Source organism: Cornus florida, unplaced genomic scaffold (assembly GCF_030987335.1).
Source record: "Cornus florida cultivar Cherokee Brave unplaced genomic scaffold, ASM3098733v1 CherokeeBrave_3.0.0_Hap2_Chr10, whole genome shotgun sequence".
Taxonomy (NCBI): domain Eukaryota; kingdom Viridiplantae; phylum Streptophyta; class Magnoliopsida; order Cornales; family Cornaceae; genus Cornus; species Cornus florida.
The window spans coordinates 93,545,588-93,564,696 of NW_026775580.1; the positions used below are offsets into that span (position 1 = coordinate 93,545,588).

At 31.7% G+C, this 19,109-nt stretch overlaps 1 protein-coding gene across 3 annotated transcripts; it reads right to left on the minus strand.

Annotated features, from left to right (window-relative positions):
* Positions 1 to 3,818: 3,818 nt before the first annotated feature.
* LOC132275932 (uncharacterized) lies at positions 3,819 to 16,379 on the minus strand. 3 transcript variants are annotated; one of them, XM_059777141.1, is made up of 8 exons: positions 16,101 to 16,379; positions 14,566 to 14,684; positions 12,411 to 12,493; positions 10,537 to 10,658; positions 7,240 to 7,404; positions 5,669 to 5,762; positions 4,282 to 4,451; positions 3,819 to 4,129 (listed from the first exon to the last, which is right to left on the minus strand). In XM_059777141.1, the coding sequence occupies exons 1-8, from the start codon at positions 16,270 to 16,272 to the stop codon at positions 4,122 to 4,124; spliced, it is 933 nt and encodes a 310-aa protein (XP_059633124.1). In that variant the 5' UTR covers positions 16,273 to 16,379; the 3' UTR covers positions 3,819 to 4,121. The 3 variants fall into 3 exon arrangements, with proteins under 3 accessions (XP_059633124.1, XP_059633122.1, XP_059633123.1); XM_059777139.1 differs by having other exon boundaries at positions 4,215 to 4,451; XM_059777140.1 differs by having other exon boundaries at positions 4,270 to 4,451; positions 16,101 to 16,378.
* Between the last annotated feature and the right edge of the window lie 2,730 nt (positions 16,380 to 19,109).

Genomic DNA, 19,109 nt, shown 5'->3' on the forward strand with positions numbered 1-19,109 from the left:
TTGTCATCTTGCTAAATTACTTTCCCCGTTGGTCAAAAAGTCAAAGATATATCACTGGGCTTTTTTTATTACAGTATTATTTTATGGGCCTAAGTGCCAAAAAAAAAAAAAAAAAAAGTATTTAACTTCTATATTATTCATCTTTTTGATCAAATTGAATAAATATGATGAAAAATAGCCATTGGTGATGTAATTTTTTTTATCTTAAACTCCAAAAGTACTTTTTTTTTTTTTCTAACAAGAACGCTCCTACTAATTTTGTATATATTTTAAAAGTGAATAGATTTGTTTGAATGTACTTAAAGACCTATCCAAGAAAATCTTTCTCTCTAATATTATTTTTCTCTCTAAAATATGTTTATGTTGCCGTTTGCCAGTTTGTTTCCAAGAAGACATCATTTTTATTTTTTATATTTTTTGTTATGATACTATATTTTATTTGGTTTGTCCATGAGTTTCTAGCAACTCTACATCATTTTTAATTTTTAATTTTGTTTTTTTTAATATTATTTATTTCAATATATATATAGAAACATGATCGTTCTTGCAAATATTATTTTCTAATTCTATAACTTCTATCTATTCTCGTACTATAAGAAAATATAATAATATCTCTCTCTAAATTTTATTTTTCTCTCTAAAATTTCTCTATGCTATCTCTTTCTAAAATAATGCACTCGGAATCAGTAGAGAGTCAGAGAGTACAACTTGGGAAGATGTTGCTTGACCCGTTCCAAAAAATCAGCAATCCAATTTCAATCTTCTCAAGAAGATCATGAGAAAAAAATTAAGAATCAATTACAAATTTTCAATATAAATAAATAGAAATCATAAAAGAAGAAGAAGAAGGAATATATAAAAAATTGAGGAAAAATTAGATAGAAAATTACTTATTGTATTTAGATGAGGCCATGTCACATCAATATTAGGAAGTTTGGATCAATTCTATGAGTATTTTCATTTGTGTTGACTTGTTTAGTTTTTATTTGCAAATTTTTCCATTTACATGCGATGCAAGCAATGTTGTCTCAATCTTTTATAAATAGTTTATTTACTATTATGAAATAAAAGATAAGGTTGGTGAGTGCGTGAAATACATATACAAAGAAGATTGTGAGACCTGAAAATTGAGATTGAAGAGAGATATATGGAAGAGAGAGAATTATGGCAAGCGAAGAAGAAAAATATGACTTTAAGGTTATTTTTGACATTTGGCCTTTTGCTTCTTCTTTTTCTTTTTCTTTTTTGTTAATAATAAAGTAAGGTTAATTTAGGAATTTTATTATCAAAAATATGATTTGTCCTTATTTGCACCAATTGAAAAAAATAAGAAGTTTTTCAAACAATATGGGTCTTGACTTCTTTAACTAAAAAAATATGGGTCTTGACATCATAGCATTAGTTATGAATACATATGTTCAGATTTTACGTACACAATTGATAAATATAACATATATTTATTTCAAAAAATTTAATTACACGCTTTCTCTTTTCGCAAATTAAACTCACTTTTTCTTTCTACAATAATTTCTCTCTCTACTTAGACACATCTCTATTAATTTATAGAGTATTAAAAAAAATCAATTTCTTGTTGGACAAAAGTTTTATAACTTACTACAAATATTAGTCTTCAACTATAAAATAGGAGACACAACTTTTTACTCAAATCTTTAGCATATTTTTTTAGTCTTCTAACTTCCAAAACTAACTAGGAAACCAAGTCTCCTGGCTTCTAAAATGGATCAGAAAACCATTTCTCGCACTTTACAAGTGCAATTCCACTAAAATATAATTTTTATATCTTAAAGACTTAAACAAATCAATAAGTAAAGAAGAAAAACAAGATTGTAAATGGAACTACTATAAAATTTTCTTTGTGATCAAGGTTCAAGGATGTAATCCCGTGATACTTTCAGGTTTCATATGAATTTATTATCAAAGTAATAAAAGTAATAAGTAAAATAAAAAATAAATAAAAGAACAAAAATAATATTATTTATATATGTACTAATAAAACGCATGTGCAATACGTGAGTGAAAATATTTGTATCATCTTAAAGTAAAAAATTATAAAGAATAATAAAAAAAGAATAATTTTGTGTATAGAATTATTAAGACTATAAAATAAGAAAAATAATTTGAAACTCAATAGATAAATAACGTATAAATAAATAAAAAATAATCTGAATCTCGATAAATAAATAATGTATGAATAAAAAAATGGATTATAAAAATAAAAAATAATCTGAAACTCGATTAATAACTAATGTATAAACAAAGAATCAAATAAAAAAATAAAATAATGTACTAAAAGTCCTTGAAACTCTTCAAAACAAAGTTATAAATTAATTTTTTAACTTCAAAGTATATAAATCCTAAACTATATCAACTACTCCTAAGAATTTTATATGCAAAATTATTCTTATATTTAATTTTATATAATATTATTTATATTAATAAATATATAAAAACAAACTCATTCCAAAATATATATATCAATTACTAATAAAATCCTAAACCATTTAACGACTCTTAAGAATTTTATAGACAAAATTACTCAAATAAGAAGACGACAAGAGGAAGAGGAGGCGTGAATTAGGTAGGTCATACTCTTAAGTTAATTATTATAATAATATTATTTAATTAATAATTGATAATATTAAGGAAAGAATTAGATATATAGAAGAAATCCAAGTAGCAAGTGAATTAGTATTTTATTTATTTTAGTATTTTTTTTTTTTTCAAAATTTATTTTAGTTGGAAACCCAACTAAATTAGTAAAGTTAATTATTATAATAAGACACAATCCAAGCCTCTAAAAAATTGAACAATAAGGCACGACGTAAAATAATTTTCTTGAAAATAATTTTTTTTTCAGGTAAAATATTTTTTTATTTTTATTTTTTTGGTGAGTAGTAAAGCGTGTAAAATAGTTTACTGAAAATTGATAAATAAATTATTTTTGTTACGTTTTAATATATTTTTTCTTCGTAAATATTTTACAATAATCAAACACAAAGAATACAGAATATATTTTATAGTCAAATAAAGGGAGCCTAAATAGAAAAGATGTAGCTTTACCAAATTGCAAAATTTAAAAAATTAAAAATAAAATTTTATCCCGCGTTCAAAACCGCCGTACAAACTACTGGGATAGTCTCTACCCATAGTTCATAAGAAATGCGGATTTTGACAAAATAGACAGGCAGTTTTTCCAAATTTGTCGAAAATAGTTGCAAATTTCTGACAGTTTTATTGCTCCCGGTAAAAAAAAACCGCGGGACAATATTAAAACTCTTTTAAGCATGCCATTTTTAACCTAATAGGTGTGAATGGAGGAACGATGTTGCTTTTTGTATGGTGGCATATCACATGCAGTGGCTTTCTCCCATTATTAGTGCCAATCAAAACTATATTGTTCCCTCCATCATAATAATTTGATTATGCCATTCACATATATTATTAGTATTATTTGGCCAAAATATTCAGTGGGGCAATCATTTTAGGGTTCTACAGTTGAATAGTTTTAACTTTCAAGGGGAGAAAGCAAGCCTATTTCTAACACTGGTATTTGAGGGTTTCTCTTCTATCTTCATTGGAAGCAGGAGACTTGTGTTACATTAACTAAATCTTCTTGTGAATAAACTGGATATTAGGGCTAATGTAAAAAACAAGGTTTAAGATTTGGCTAAATTCAGCCGCGACGGCTACAACATTTCTGCACCTAAGTCACTTTTATGGGGGATCAGATTAAATAACCAAAAACCAGTCATTCTGGAGGTTAACCCCTGGATTTATTGGTTGAAGATTCTATGGAGGGTAGAAAAAGAAAATGTATATACAAAGTTAATAACAATTCTGAAATTCAAGCTTAACCACAACAAATGTTGCAAGGAAACAAGGGGATGAGGAAGGAGTAGTTTCCTGCTTAATTCATTATGCGTCAGAGAGAACATAGTGTTGGTCGAATCAGCCGTGTATCAAGTAGCAATTGATGCTTAAACCCTAATTCTGTTTATCAGGAACCAACAATGGGGATGATGGAGGAGGAGTTTCCTGCTTAATAAGCTCCAGATGCAGTTTGGCTCAAACATCTCTCACAAAATCAGTGGTCGTTTCCGCTAAGAACCTGTATATATATAATTGAGTTAGTATCATGAGAAAGTTAAAGAAGTTGAACTTCTATATAGATCTAAAATCTCTTGAAATCCTACTAAATATGTAGGTCTGTTGGTCACTGGACACAAGAGTACTGAGAAATATCCTTGCCTTGCTGCAGACCTTCCTTGATGAACGGGATAACAACAGAAGCTAATTCAGTTTGATGTGAAGTATAACAATGATCTGCTCTTTCTACCATGTGTAATTTGTGGTTAGGTATGATTTTGGCGAACTCCAATGCATCTTTGATCGGGATAACTTCATCAGCAGATCCATGGACCGTCAAAACCCTGTATGTACAACATTCAACACGAACCATAAAAGAAATAAAAAGGTCATGTGAACTATGACAACCAACTAAACAATCACTGGAATGAACAATCAACTGAGAAGGGTGAGTAAGTTTTCAAATCCATAGATACGTACACACATGCATATATATACAACTATCAAAAGGTATAGTTTAACATCCAATTGTACTAGTTATTAATTGCAATAGCCAACTTCACGGAGCTTATTGGACTGAGTTTGTCTGAGAGCTCATTCATGGCCATGGCTTCTTCCGAGCTTGTTTTTCACAGTATACGTAAATAGTGCATGGTTTGGTCAGTGAAGCTAATGCAATTTCATTCTCTATAACGGAAAAAATGAGTTCTTCTTTGATGCAAAAAAATCACATCGCATTGTTATTATGGGGGTATAAAAACTGATAATGAAAAAAAAAAAAAAAGAAGCCATAAAATGCACATCTGACATGACGGTGTTAGAGATTCAATACAAGGCAAGGCAAGAGACGATAGGGTTAAAGAAGATTGCATACTGTGAGAAGAATTATACCAAGAGTCAAGATTAGAGTAGCTGAAACGGTTTAGCCATGCAATAGAGATCGCTGAACTGAGTACGATACCAATTGAACACAAGACAAGTGAAAAGAACAGGGGCTGACAGGTCAAAAGATGTGAGAAAATACATTAAGACCTAGAAGTTGTGATTAGAGCATTTTGACGCGAGATCCACGAAGAATATTGCATGGAAGTTTGTCAATTTGAAGTTTTTTTCCCAGTAATATAAGGAGTTTATAACCTTGCCGTAATATTCATTTTTAAATTTTTTAGAGGTTCTAGGAATGAAATTTGAGGTTTTATATGTAACCATGAGATTGGATATATTTTTGGTTACTCCCTCTTAGTTTTAGGATGTTCTGATCTTAAGTTATTTAATGTGACAAGCAAAAGATGAATAAAGTTTGATTATATACATGTATACACACACACACACCACCAGAGATCTCTCTCTCTCTCTCCTGCCTACCAAATGGATTATAAATTATGGCCTTGGGGATTAAAGATAGGATGGCAATAACAAACTCCATTCGATCTGTGTATTTTTTTCCTACATATAATATTTTTAAAAAACCTGGTGATCATGATAGTACCCAATCAACATAATTTTAAAAATGGAATAAACATAATTATAATCTATAAGATGGAATTGACTTTGTTCTGACCTGCATTCCTTGTCAATCTTGAGGCATGCTTCATGCATATTTGTGTTTAAGCGATCCATCACACTTTCCTCAGTCACGCGATAATCAACTTCTCCTACAAAAGGAGCCTTTCTGTCAACCGTCATGTATATATATTTATTATACACAATAAGTGCATAATAAATCGTTTTGGCAAAATCAGAAGACAACCTAAAATTATGTTAGAATTTTTTTTTGATAAGTAAAAATGTATTAGAAAGTGTTCAAAAGGGGAACGCGTCCCAAGAGCTGTACAAAACAAAAAAGAGAGAAAGGGGAAGACCTACGGACCCAAAGAACCCAAAAAGTCCACGAAATCATCTAAAGATGTACAATTTCTCTCCCAACCCCAACAAAAAAGAGAACAGATAATAGAGAACTTCAACGCCCCAATGGGAGCTTCCTCCCCATCAAACGATCTTCTATTCCGCTCTTTCCAAAGGCTCCACCAAACACAAAGGGGGGTTACCCTCCAAAACTCCCGAACATGCGCCCCCACCCTTTGGCCCCTCCAAATGTCAATCAAATCCCTTGAGGTCCGGGGCATGACCCACTGGACACCAAAAAGACCCAAAATGAGACTCCAACAGTCATGGGCCATAGGACAATGCAAAAGAAGGTGATCCACGGACTCTCCATCATTCATCATTCTTACACAGACAACACCGATTGACAATGATTTGTCTTCTCCTCAAATTGTCCAGAGTTAAAATCCTACCCCAAGCTGCAGTCCAAACAAAAAAAGCCACCCTAAGAGGCGCCTTTGAATGCCAAACCGTCTTCCACGGGAAAGTGGTACCGTGAAACCCAAAGAGACAGAAAAAGGAGGACTCAAACCGTCTTCCACGGGAAATTTATTGATTTCGTAATAAATTTTCTAGGATTCATTTTATTGATTTGCTAATAAATTTTTTAGGATGCATTTTATTGATTTTTTATTGCCAGCCCTTCGGAGAACATAATTTAATGATGCAACTGTCGAATATCAACAAAACTCGTAATCTTTTTTATTTGTTATTCCTTTTGTGTTGTACAGCGGAGGTATGCTTTCACTTTTGCCTTTGCACTATATTGTTTTCATTCTATCATTAATACAATTTCAATTAGAGAAAAAACAAGTTATCAATCAGACACGCCATCATCTCCATAACACTTATAACCATTTGCAGGAAGTCACATACTCCTACAGCCTTCATCGAAAGAACTACAAATCGGTTGAATAAACATTATCATATTACATATAAATAAATACAAAGTTTCTTGGCAGGCATAGGGCTAAATTAAGAGTAAACACGTAAAAACATGGTAATAAAGCATATCAAATCCATACAATGCTAAGGAGAGCAAAACTAACAGAACTACTTTAACTTTGAATTTAGAGGCATACAAAATCAGTTAAATTATTCATGCATATATTGGACATGGACTAATAGATTACAATTTTTCCTATAACTTTCATAAAACAAAGACAGAAGAAAGGAAGGGGGAAACTAAAATTCAAAAGGAAAAAATACATATTACGTAAGAGCTCCACAAAAGAATCTATAAGTTACCTGATCTATTTTTAACATCAATAAAACCATCCTTCTTGATTCTTTCAATGAAGTCTTTACCCAAGCGATCTTCAATGCCTCCCTTCAGATTATAACGGCCAGAAACATTGACAACCGTGCAGATATCATGATATTTAGATGCATATAGGAGCACGACATTGCCTCCTGCATGGATTAATTTCAGTGAAACAGATTTTTGCAGAGAAAATATGATGTGGACAAGTAAATGGTTACCGAAATGGATTTCAAAGCTGACCCCTTGAGAAACAAAACTGAAAAATTACCCCACATGATTTATTGAGTTTTTACTCGTCACAATGAATTCATATGAAAATAAAGCATCCCCCCATCCTTTGATGGTTACGTAATCGAGATCCAGTTCATCTTAAACAAGTAATTGTCATCCTAGTCCTCAAAAATAAGCAACCATGGGTGAAGTATCTACAGTTCACTAGAGTTTTGTTTCATTTTAGGAATTGTGACTGGATTTGGTTGGATTGAGGCCTACAATCCTAATCTTTTTTGGGCTGCAATAATTGGAATATATTTGAATTTTACCACAAATCTAAGACATGGATTTTATTTAAATGTCGTTATACCAATACTAAGGAAAAAGGTGTGCCCTACACACAACTCAATGTTGACCCAGAATGTGTCAAATGGAGTGGGATGTTATTGAAGGCTGTATGCAGCTTTATATTGTTGTTGTAGGCAAATACTTCAAAAACTCAATAATGCTAACTACAATTGACCATATGATGGTGTAAGCCATGGAAAGTGTGTAGGTTATATATCTAAAAGATTGGAAGACTCGCCAAGGGCGGAGCCAGGATTTTGCAGTTGGAGGGGCCAAACTTTGAAGCAACATTACCATAAGACTATTTCAAGCCAATTTTTATTTTTAAACTATTCGTTATATTCATACAAATATATATCTAGCCAACTTTTTGTCAATTTGGTAAAAAAAAAAAAAAAAGAAAGTATGAATTGCAACATTAAAAAAGAAAATGTTGAAAATTTTAATAATACACATATATTATATGTATAAAAAATTGTGTCTGCGTGATGAGGAGACAGTGGATCACCTTTTTTTACATTGCAGTTTGGCTAGGGACTGTTGGGATTTGATGCTTGGGTTATTTGGGATTCCCTGGGTCATGCCTAGATCCTCTAGAGGGTTGATTGAGGCTTGAAGAGGTTTTTCAATGGGGGCTCTCATTCGAGATGCTTGGAGGGTTACGCCTCTTTGTATTTGGTGGTGCATTTGGCTCCAGAGGAATCGGAGATATTTCGATGGAAAGGAGAAGCCTATTTCTATGCTTAAGTTCTGTATTATTTTCATCTTTTTTGTTTCAGGGAGAGATTATAGATCTGTAGAGGAAATTGTTGTTTTTTTGGCCTCTTTGAAGGCTTGAGGCGTTTTTTGACCTTGTGTGTTTCTTTGGGATTTGCTCCCCTTTTGGGGGCCTTTTATAAATTTTTACTTATCCAAAAAAAAAAAATGCATAAAAAATTATTATTATATACTCCCATCGTCCCAAAATAGTTGTCTGCTTTGGGACAGATGGAGTAATTTATATGGTATTTGAGAATCTGACCTATTCATTACCCAATTTCGATCTCAACTCAAGAGTGAAAGAGATTTTTTTGATTTTGCAAGTTGGAACCGAATCTTTGAATCAATTAATAAAATTTGGGGAAAAGTATATATTGACAAAATGAGATTTGTTTAATTGATTGATAATGTTATATAAGTTATATATATATATATATATATTCCTAATCTATGGTATAGAAATAATGTATAGAAGAGTATTTGAAAAAAAAAAAAAAATAGGGTTTTTAATATTGACAGAAGCTTCAAACGGAAAAGCAAAACAGAAGATAAAAGGAGAAAGAATGGGAACTTACATATTCACATCCGTTTTGCCTTATTATAAAAAATAAAGTTAAAATTCTTATTTAGTCATCAATTTGAAACAACTAGCCTATCACTATCAGACTTCTCCTGCTTACAATCAGCATATACAACAACCATAGAAAGCTTGAGTATAGATCTATTGAGGAGATCGTTGTTTTTTTGGCCTCTTTGAAGGCTTGAGGCGCTTTTTGGCCTTGTGTTTTCCTTTGGGTTCCGCTCCCCTTTTGAGCGTCTTTCAATAAATTTTACTTATCAAAAAAAAAAAAACAACTATACAAAGCTTGAGTATATTATATATATATATATACACACAATCTTATTATATTGCAAATGAATTTGGGCCTAAATTTGTTAAAGGCCCATTAGAGAAAAAAAAAATTTTGGGGGGGGGGGGGGGGGGGGGGGGGGGGCGCCAAGTATAGACCATCCCATATAAATTTTCTTTTTTCCCTATACTAATTTTTTTTTTTTTTCCTATACTTAAAAAAAAAATTCAAAATTTTTGGGGGGGCACTGTAGGTTGTGTACATAGCAAAACAATGGTCTTGCCTTGGTTTTAAAGGTACATTCGTGGATTTCTAGAGAAGATTTAGGATGTGGATGGCATTTTTATTTTATTTTATTTTAATACAGGGCTTATAGAATAAAGAAAAGCTTGGGTTAAGAATAAGCCTTTGTGATTAAAAAAAAAAAAAAAAAAAAAAAAACAACAACAACAACAACAATTGAAATTGAATCAGAGGAATCTGCTTGGCGAACTGCAAAGAGCTGGAGGAAATATTTTAGGAATCACTCCTAGAATCCCATAAGCACCACACACCTAGAGTTTATATCAGACAACTCCCAAAGAGCATAATTGCTCCAAATTTTGTTCTAACTGGATAGAGATATGTAGGCTCCAAAGTATTCTGAATTTTAACTGGTAATTTCGACCAGTACAGTCAATCTTATGAGTACTTGAGGCCACATAAAATATATATATATATACATACAAACAACATACAAAAGACCTAAAATTAGACACATGGACCACCATAGTACACGTCTTGGGAAGTTTTAAATCATGAAAACACCCATGTCTAAAGTAAAATAAACAAATAAAAACAAAATCAACAGAATACTACCTGTATTGAAAAAAAAGAAAGAGAAAAAAAAAAAAGGGACTCCTATTAAATTAGAATTCAACATTTTACGTGGGTTCGCCAAGTAACTGAAGCAGTTATTTTCTTCTATCTTCTTTGAATTTGCTTATTCTAGATCCTCTAACAGACTGAATCAACTGTTCTAACTTGGAAATCACAAATTTATTTTTAAGCATAAACCGTGTTTTCAGTGGGAAAAATTTGTAGATGAATATCTAGTATAAACAAGCACACCTTTACTATGACCAAGAATCGCACTTATTAGCCGGTTTGCCCCACTGAAGTGTTGAATTACCGCATGCAAGTCTTCAGCCTCTCTCCAATAGTTACCATACTGAAATGTACCTTCACTTTCCCTAAAAAACAGTATTACTCAGTATAAATTTTAAGTCAAATGTGAAGTTGTGCACAGCAATATGACTCCAATAATGCAGAATGGAAAACTTATATAAGTGTATATAAGCATCATAAAGTTGCCTTAACAACTCCAACATTATGCAAAACATTACTAGTATGGATGGAGTACTGTAGCAATCATTTCCGGATTATGATATGCCATGGTTCAAATAGTAAAAGGTGAAATGGATTTTCTTTACTAATGGACCCAATCTAACCATGTTATAACTTGTTCGGTAGATTCAATTTAGGTTGCTTGACATCGTCATTATTTATTTACACGATGATGTCATTCTATAAGGTTTTGGCTTAATTACAGACTAAACACATCTATATAAGAAGGAAATTCTTGAAAGATATTGCTAGACTAGATTTTTAGTTGTTTTCTAGAAGAAGAGAGTTTATTAAATTTTAACTGATGAGTAAGGTGTGCAAGCGGAGAAATCTCTTCCAAAGAAGTCTGCAGACTAGGAAGATGATAGGAACAACAGCCCAAACTAATGTAATCATCAAATAACCACAAGAAGATTCCAGGGTTAATACTCTCCTATTAGAAAAGAAAAAATACATATCGGAAGTTGCGCGGCAGTTAAAGAAGTCAGCTCTCAAATACTCCATTAAAAATGAAGTGACTGCATCTCCAGGGAACCGGAAGAGATAAATGCACCACATTTAAGAAAACTCCATGTAATAGTAAGGTCCTTTCCAACTTTCTTTTTCTTTTCCTTTATTTTCTATTTATTTTTCATCTGTGTGTGTGTGAGTACCTTTGTTACTTCTCTTCCATGCATCGAAAAGAACAAGACATTTCAATTCCTTTTTTAATTTTATTTTTTTCTCTATCGAAGGTTAGATTACATCTCGGCTCTATTGATTCACAACTCTGTTATGAAAAGAACAAGTCATTTCAATTTTGTTTACTTTGTTACTTTTCTTCCATGCACTGAAAAGAACAAGACATTTTAATTCTTTTTTCTTTTTTTTTTTTTTTTTTTTGAAGGTTACAATACATCTCAACTCTATTGACGTACAACTCTGATAAGCATCACAAAGATTGATCACCCTTTGTGGCATACAATTCATGTAACCATGGGAACACTGCATAATGCTAGCTCACTAATCCATGTAACAAAACTTTTGTGATGTTACTTTGTATATTTTTCAATGAAGTTATTGGGGTGTGTCTTAATGGATACAAGTAACAATTCTTCAATCACTTCTAAATGAATCTAGATAATTGTACAGATGTTCATTCATTATTTCAAACTCTCACTGCTAATAATCAATAAAGCTTCAAAAAAGATTTAACAAAAATTATACCATGATCATTGAAGTAAAGCAATATCCATGTATCTAAAGAAGACATAACAGATTATTTGGAGTGAATCCCATTTTTAGGAAAATATAATTAAAGCAAGTTCAACATAGTTATTATATAGTAACGAATAAAATGTACATAGGTAATTTGGATCCATCCTTTACTAAAATGACTATACTTTTTTGCCTGAGAGGTGATGTTTTCTTTTTTAATTTTATTGATCAGCATAATTAATTCTTTTAAAAAATATATAAAAAAGATGCAAAGAAATAAAACTACAAGTCAGCCAAAAAGAAGGCGAAGGTCCAAGCTAAGAGTTAGGATGAACACCACCAAATGAGTGGTAACTATGAAGGTCACGGTTTCTACACCCCTACAATTCAAAGAAGCTTACCCATTTCCAGCAAAGTCAAAACGGAAGGTACTGAGTCCTTCATTTTCTAAAGCAACAGCAAGGTTCACCATAGTGTTGCTCTCCTGGAATAGAAACACGAGTGGTGAGATCAATTCTATAATCGAGCAAAACATCAGTCCTCAAACTTTATGTGAACTCTTGATGGATGTACAACTCAAAAAAGTATTACTCAAATTTGGTTGCACAAAATCAGCACAAAAAAGTCAATGAGCTCAGCATTATTGTCTTTCATTTTGTTTAAAGCCATTATTGTTCCTGAGCGTACTTGGCTGAATTTAAAGTAATTCCAGTGATTATGTACATACGCACTAACCAGGGTTTGCCCACCCCTAGTTCCATGCACCAGGGTGTTGCGAAATTAAACAAAAAGCACAAAAAAGGGATCAAACGCACACAACAAGAACTCAAATTTTACTTGCTTCACCCAAAATCTAGGGCTACGTCCAAGGGTTGTAGGGATTTCACTATGATCAAAACAGTAGCGGATATGGAGAGCTCAGAATGAATAAATACCCTCTCACTAGGGCAACATAACAAGTGCAGAAATTACCAAAATACCCACCAAAAAATTTGGGTATTTTGGTAAGTTGGATCCGTGGAATTGGGCCTTGGTGTACAGTATCTACCAGGCTCCACACTATCCATCACAGGGTTGCATATTAGGAAAAGCCTTTAGAAAAAAAAGAACACTCAATATGTATTGTTTAGTATGTTTCGTTTATTAGTAAAGTTAATTTGTGGTAGTTCATAGCAGGAGCATCTAATTGGATTGGACAATCCAGTTGTTTGACCCATGAACCAATACCTATTTACAAATAGTTAATGGTTTGGTTCGGTATCATCATCATCCTTTCCTTAATCCCATATGAATGGGGGATTTGGTTTCAATAAAATCACTTAAATAGTAGAGAGCAAGAGCAACAACTTCAACAAAACTATCATCAGTCCAAAATAAGAAATCTTGACACAATCCAAGAGCAGACAAGCACTAGCAACTAGATGCATTCCAATGTTCAACAATTGGATGCTTAGCCAAGTATTAAGCTCTAACAAGATGCTCAAATGGCCACTGATTCACCTGCCTAAGCTACCAAGCATTAAACTAGGAGAGTTTTAAATTTTACTTCAATTTTTTGAATCAAAACTATGCCATCAACAAACAACATAAACCGCAGGATTTCTTCCTTAATATGCCAAAAAAAAAAAATGCATTGAAAACCAATTTAAAAGATTAGGGGCCAATGTAAACCCATCATATGAAAAATGAAAAAGAAAAAATTACAGAAATTTTAGCAGACACCACAGCTCTTCCTAAACATGGCAAGAAGTCATTGATAACCAACAAAAAAAATAAGAATTCGTGTTGATAAGTCATGTAAAAGAAATTATAAATTTAGTCTTGAATATAATAATCAAATATTCAATTAATCCAAGCACAATAAGTATAACTAAGGGCTTAAACCTTTAGTTTAAGCCTAATGAAAAAAATTGCCTCATAAATGATTGTTCTCATTTTAGATTTGATCCGTAGTATGTTGAGAATGATATCGATGCACAATCACAATCTGCTCAAGTTATATCCAATCCCAACAAGGATGCTAAGTTAATAAACCTAAGAATAGTTTACCCCTATCATTTTCACACTTCTCTTTTTCTGTTGTAAACATGATTGCACACTTCAAGCATGCAGCAGAATTACAATATATGACTTCTTCAGGGTGAAAACAGCAAATAAAAAATTTTACGCCCTGAAAATTCTACAAGATGAGCAGCAAGGAGTACATGCATGCATTGAATGTGAACAGTGTATCCACATTATGATATAAGTTGAAATTTTCAAAAGCACCTACTGATCTAGTCTGCAATCTACAACACGTGAAGTAATTTTGCTCTCTAAAATAGGATTTCATTCTTACTAAACTACCAAAGTAGAAATAATTTTTGGCATTTGACAGTGTAACTAGGATTGATATGCTAATTGGAAAAATTAACAGTTAATAATGGAGGACATGGATAATAATCAAATTGAAACATAAGGATAGAGGTTTAAGTTAATAAGTTCAATAACACCACCGAAGCATCCCACATACTTTGTAGAAGAAAAATAGCACTTCAAGTATCACAGATTACCAACCTTTGAGGATCGAAAACCATGGCACAAGATCACGATCTCTGTAGATCCAGTTTCATTCAATATACCAACAAGTTTCTCACTGTTGTTGTTTGTAATTACGATTTTCTGTTGCTGCATTACTGAAACGTTGCAACTTATTAGCACTAGAAAATATCTTATCCAGTTTTAAGAGGTAAGCATAAGTAATCTCCAATGTGTCAGAATTCAGAATTAGTAATAATTGTATGCGCAACCGACTGGACTTACTGCATACCAGTTCTCATAACTAAAAAGTCTAAAATTTCTTCATCAAAGTTCCCCTTAAAAAAAAAATCATATTTGGAGTTCCAACTTTATAAACTACAATATCTTACTTTTCATTATTTTTGTTGATGCTATTAGTAATTATTTCTATTAGGTTCTAAGGATTTAACAATATATCTTGGGAACATTTCTAAAAATAAAGGAGTTTGATGCTCTTCAGTCGTGAGATATTTGATGTGTTGATATCATGGACACATTGTTTAAAATGTACATAAAGATCAATCAACATTTAATTGGAACCGGGCAGAGAAGCACATCAAAATCACACATAACAGAAACTTGTGGAAGATCTGGGAAGAAGAAAAGGAAGACAACCTTTATAAATTTATACGTTTGAAAGTTTATTACTAGATTGATTTTCAAGGTGAGGAAATACTGAATTATCAAGTGATTGTTGCACGAGAACTTTTTTCTGACACCTCTATATAACAAGTCATATGGAAGAAGCCTGTTTTAAATTAAAGCAACTATGTAAACTGAATTGAAGGTTCAAAAATGATTTTGTTTGAGAGGCATCCCTAATCATTCCGGCTCCTTAATAGATTATGAGGGATATAAAAAATTAATAAATAAAAGAGGGGTAATTCATCTGCGGATGCATTCGTTCAGCTACATTCTTCCTTCTTTAACTTTTCAACCCACCCTTACTGAAAAAACAAATAGTAAAAATTCGATAAATCAAATTTAAGACCATAAAATGTTCTTCACCTTCTAGAAACAAGTTGAACCCCCATGATACTGTCCACCTTTATTCTCAAAAGGTCAAAGGTCACTACTCACTACCCAGTGTCATCCCGTCAATGCAGCATACTAGGAAGGTAGAATGAGATCCCAGCCCAACCTTAGGCATCATGTACACATTTCATGCCCTCAAACTTGAAGTCTTGAACCCACAATTAATGCTTAACACTACAAGCTTTTACCACTACAATCAATTACCATATTATAAGCATTGAAGTGTCAATAGCATATCCAGGTTATTTAGCTTCAACTCATAAAAGCTTGTGTTAGAGCATTTAGAGTCATGTATTTGTAATTATCCACTTCTGGATGTTATCTGGTTTCTTGTAAGAACTACATCAGTTATGAACAAAAAAAATCCCACCTAATATGCAGGTTAGTTATTCCCATGTTTATTTGATCCATACAGAAATTATAAGAAAATTGTTTTGAAAAAATATGAAATCAACATTCTCACACACACACGGAGATATGAAAAGGAATTTCCTTACTTGGGTTTTGTGTAGAACTTTGCTGGGCCATCTTCAATGTTCCTGTGATGATCTGAGGGCGTGAAGGAATGAAGGAGCGGACCTGGTGAAGAGAAAAATCTGATGAAGTGGGTCTTTTGGTAATAAATGAATTTGAGAGCAGTGAATGATAATTATACAAAATAATTCCCATTTTTTAGTTTTAGAATGTTATTGGCGATTCATTTAATGGACTTGAAGCGAGGATCAAACGATTCAGACCCCGTGTTTGCTCTAGCCTATGATCTTTACGGCAATAATGAAATTGAAGCGGATAAGAGACGACGGTAAATTGAAGATTTTTTAATTTTTTTCCCCCAAACTTTTAGGTTATTTCAATTATACTACTACGTATTATTTATGCGCGAGATATATATATTTATATATATATATATAAAGAATATATTAATTAATTCAATTAATTAATAATCATTTAATAGAATCTAAGAATGTATTAGTTAATGATTATTTATATACATAAATTAATATTGATAAATTAAAATTTTATTTAATGGGCTATGGTTAAAAAATAAATAACTTTAGAAAATTTAGAGAAAATCTTAATTCGCGAATCCGATCCGTCAATATACGCATAACTAACTAAATATTTTTTATTGTTTAACAAATTATTTAGTTAAGAAGAAAAACAAGATAAATGGATATATTTTACAATTTGATTATATAAATCTTGAACTTTGATATCGTATTTATTCTAAATTAAATTAATCATGATCAAAGAATGTAGTCTAGTGATATGTCCTCGCCTCTCAAATAAAAGGTGATCATTGCGGTCTTACCTAGAGGAAATAATCAAATCGCCTTCACAACAAAATTGAAACGAAATAAAAGAACTATACAAGACAATGGAGAACTCATGCCCAAACTCTTACACACGAATTCCACTTGTAGAAAATTAAAAATTCTACTTCGAGTTCAAGTCTCATATTCATTGTTGAATTTTATTGGATTATTGTTTGAGACAATATTTAAAGAATCAAGCACAAAAATGCAATTGAAATATGAGACTAACTACTTTGTTCCAACTGTACGAAGATTGGTTTTGTATCTAATGTGTCCCTTCCAAGACTAACAACATCTACATACCCTGTTGTTGATGCCCGGTTCAATTTTCAGTTTTTAGAGTCTAATAATCTATTTAGTTGGAAAAATTATAAAATTGTTTTGAGAGAATAAAAACTGATAAATCTGTTTGGTTGTTTCTACTCAAAATAATTTTTTGAACTAAGAAAAAAAAAATTACACCACCCTTTTATTTAATTCGTTTTAAAAAAAATTTAACTACTAATGTAAAGAAAATTCTCTCTACTAATGATTCATCTAGGTATTCTTGAATTAATAAAAATTGCACAAATTCAATGTCACACAAGCTTAAATAGAACAGGAGAGGTACGTGGCTTGGTTAAATTAAAATCTAATAAAAGATGTACATTAAGTTCAATTTTACACAACCAAAACAAAACAGTAAATGATTTCATCTGGATAGATATGATGCCCACGTTAATCCCTCAATTTGGTGTCTATAAGCTGCCACTTCATCGTATAAGTAAGTGCATTCAGTCAACTTGGGCTACCAGTCTCTTCACCAACGAAATTAACATCTATGGTTATTTGTTGAAAAATATAAAAGTCTGAGAGAGAAATTAAACATGAACACAAGTATATAACGGATTTAGTCGTTAGAACCTACATTCCCGATACATAAACCCAAAGGGCTATATCTCTTTCATTATATGATATAAAAAATATTTTTAAAATCAATGCACTTCGTATCAATCAATATTCAGGAAGAGTGATTTAAGGCTTTAATCACTCCTATAATAATGATATTCTCCAACATTGTTCAATCTGAATTAGTTGTTCAAGAACAAATGGTTAGGAAGGTCAAGATCATTGCAACTAATAAAAAATACATCAAAGTAGAGACTTGGCTCCGTTTGTTTGGATGTAAAATATTTTTTTTATTTTCTGGTATTTGATTGTCGTAAAATATTCACGAAGAAAAAAATTATTAAAATCTAATAATAATAATTTACTCATCAATTTTTGACAAGTTATTTTACATGTTCCGCCTAATGAACGTGACCTCGACCTTAATCTCGACTTTTGCCAAATACAAAAAAAAGTAAAAAAATAAAAATAAAAACATATTTTATCTGAAAAAGAAAAATCTTCGGAGCCTAAAAGAAAAATCTTCGGAGCCTAAAAAGTAGAATCAATTGAGCACCAAAGACAGTGATGACTTTAGTCTTTTGTCTGAAAGAAGGCAATACTATTCTACATTGGCAATATAAATATTTTACCTGAAAAAGAAAAATCTTCTACCAGAAAAATATTTTGCTTCTGAAACAAAGACACAGAGCCTAAAAGTAGAATCAATTAAGCACCAAAGATAGTGATGACTTTAGACTTTGTCTAATAGAAGGCAATACTATTCTACGTTGACAATAAAAATGAGCACCAGCCAACAGCCAACCATTTTACAAAATCCCAAGACATTTTGATCATCCCATCCCCAGTCAAGATGATTTCGATTCTAGTAACCAACCAAACACATTATAAAAATTGCACTCTGCGTCTTGTTACACTGATCCAAATCAATATCCTCAAAAATATAGTCCCATTTCACAGCCTCCAAACATGCTTCTATGCTGATCTATTTACACGTTGCAGTTAAGAGAATGAGAACACTAGTTACACTACAGAACAGTTTTCATTCTGCTTGGTTATATATATACCGAAAATAGTTTTCTGAACTAAGAAAAAGAAAAAGAAAATAAAAAATTGTTCATCACTTTCTTATTTATTTTCTTTTGAGATGTTAACAATAAATGGCTAAATGCAATGATTTTTTTTTTTTTGTCAAAACCTACTAATGCAATCTTTATTAACAAGGGATAGAGACACACAAAGTTCAGCATTCAGAATTCTATCCTTGGTGCAATGTCAGCTTCTTTTGAGACAAACAACCAA

Coding starts and splice junctions, on each gene's coding strand:
- LOC132275932 (XM_059777139.1), bottom strand. CDS start 16,272: ATGGGAATTATTTTGTATAATTATCATTCACTGCTCTCAAATTCATTT. Junction 10,659..12,410: donor TTTGACTTTGCTGGAAATGG/GTAAGCTTCTTT, acceptor ACTGTTTTTTAG/GGAAAGTGAAGGTACATTTC. Junction 5,763..7,239: donor TGATGTTAAAAATAGATCAG/GTAACTTATAGA, acceptor CTCCTTTTGTAG/GAGAAGTTGATTATCGCGTG.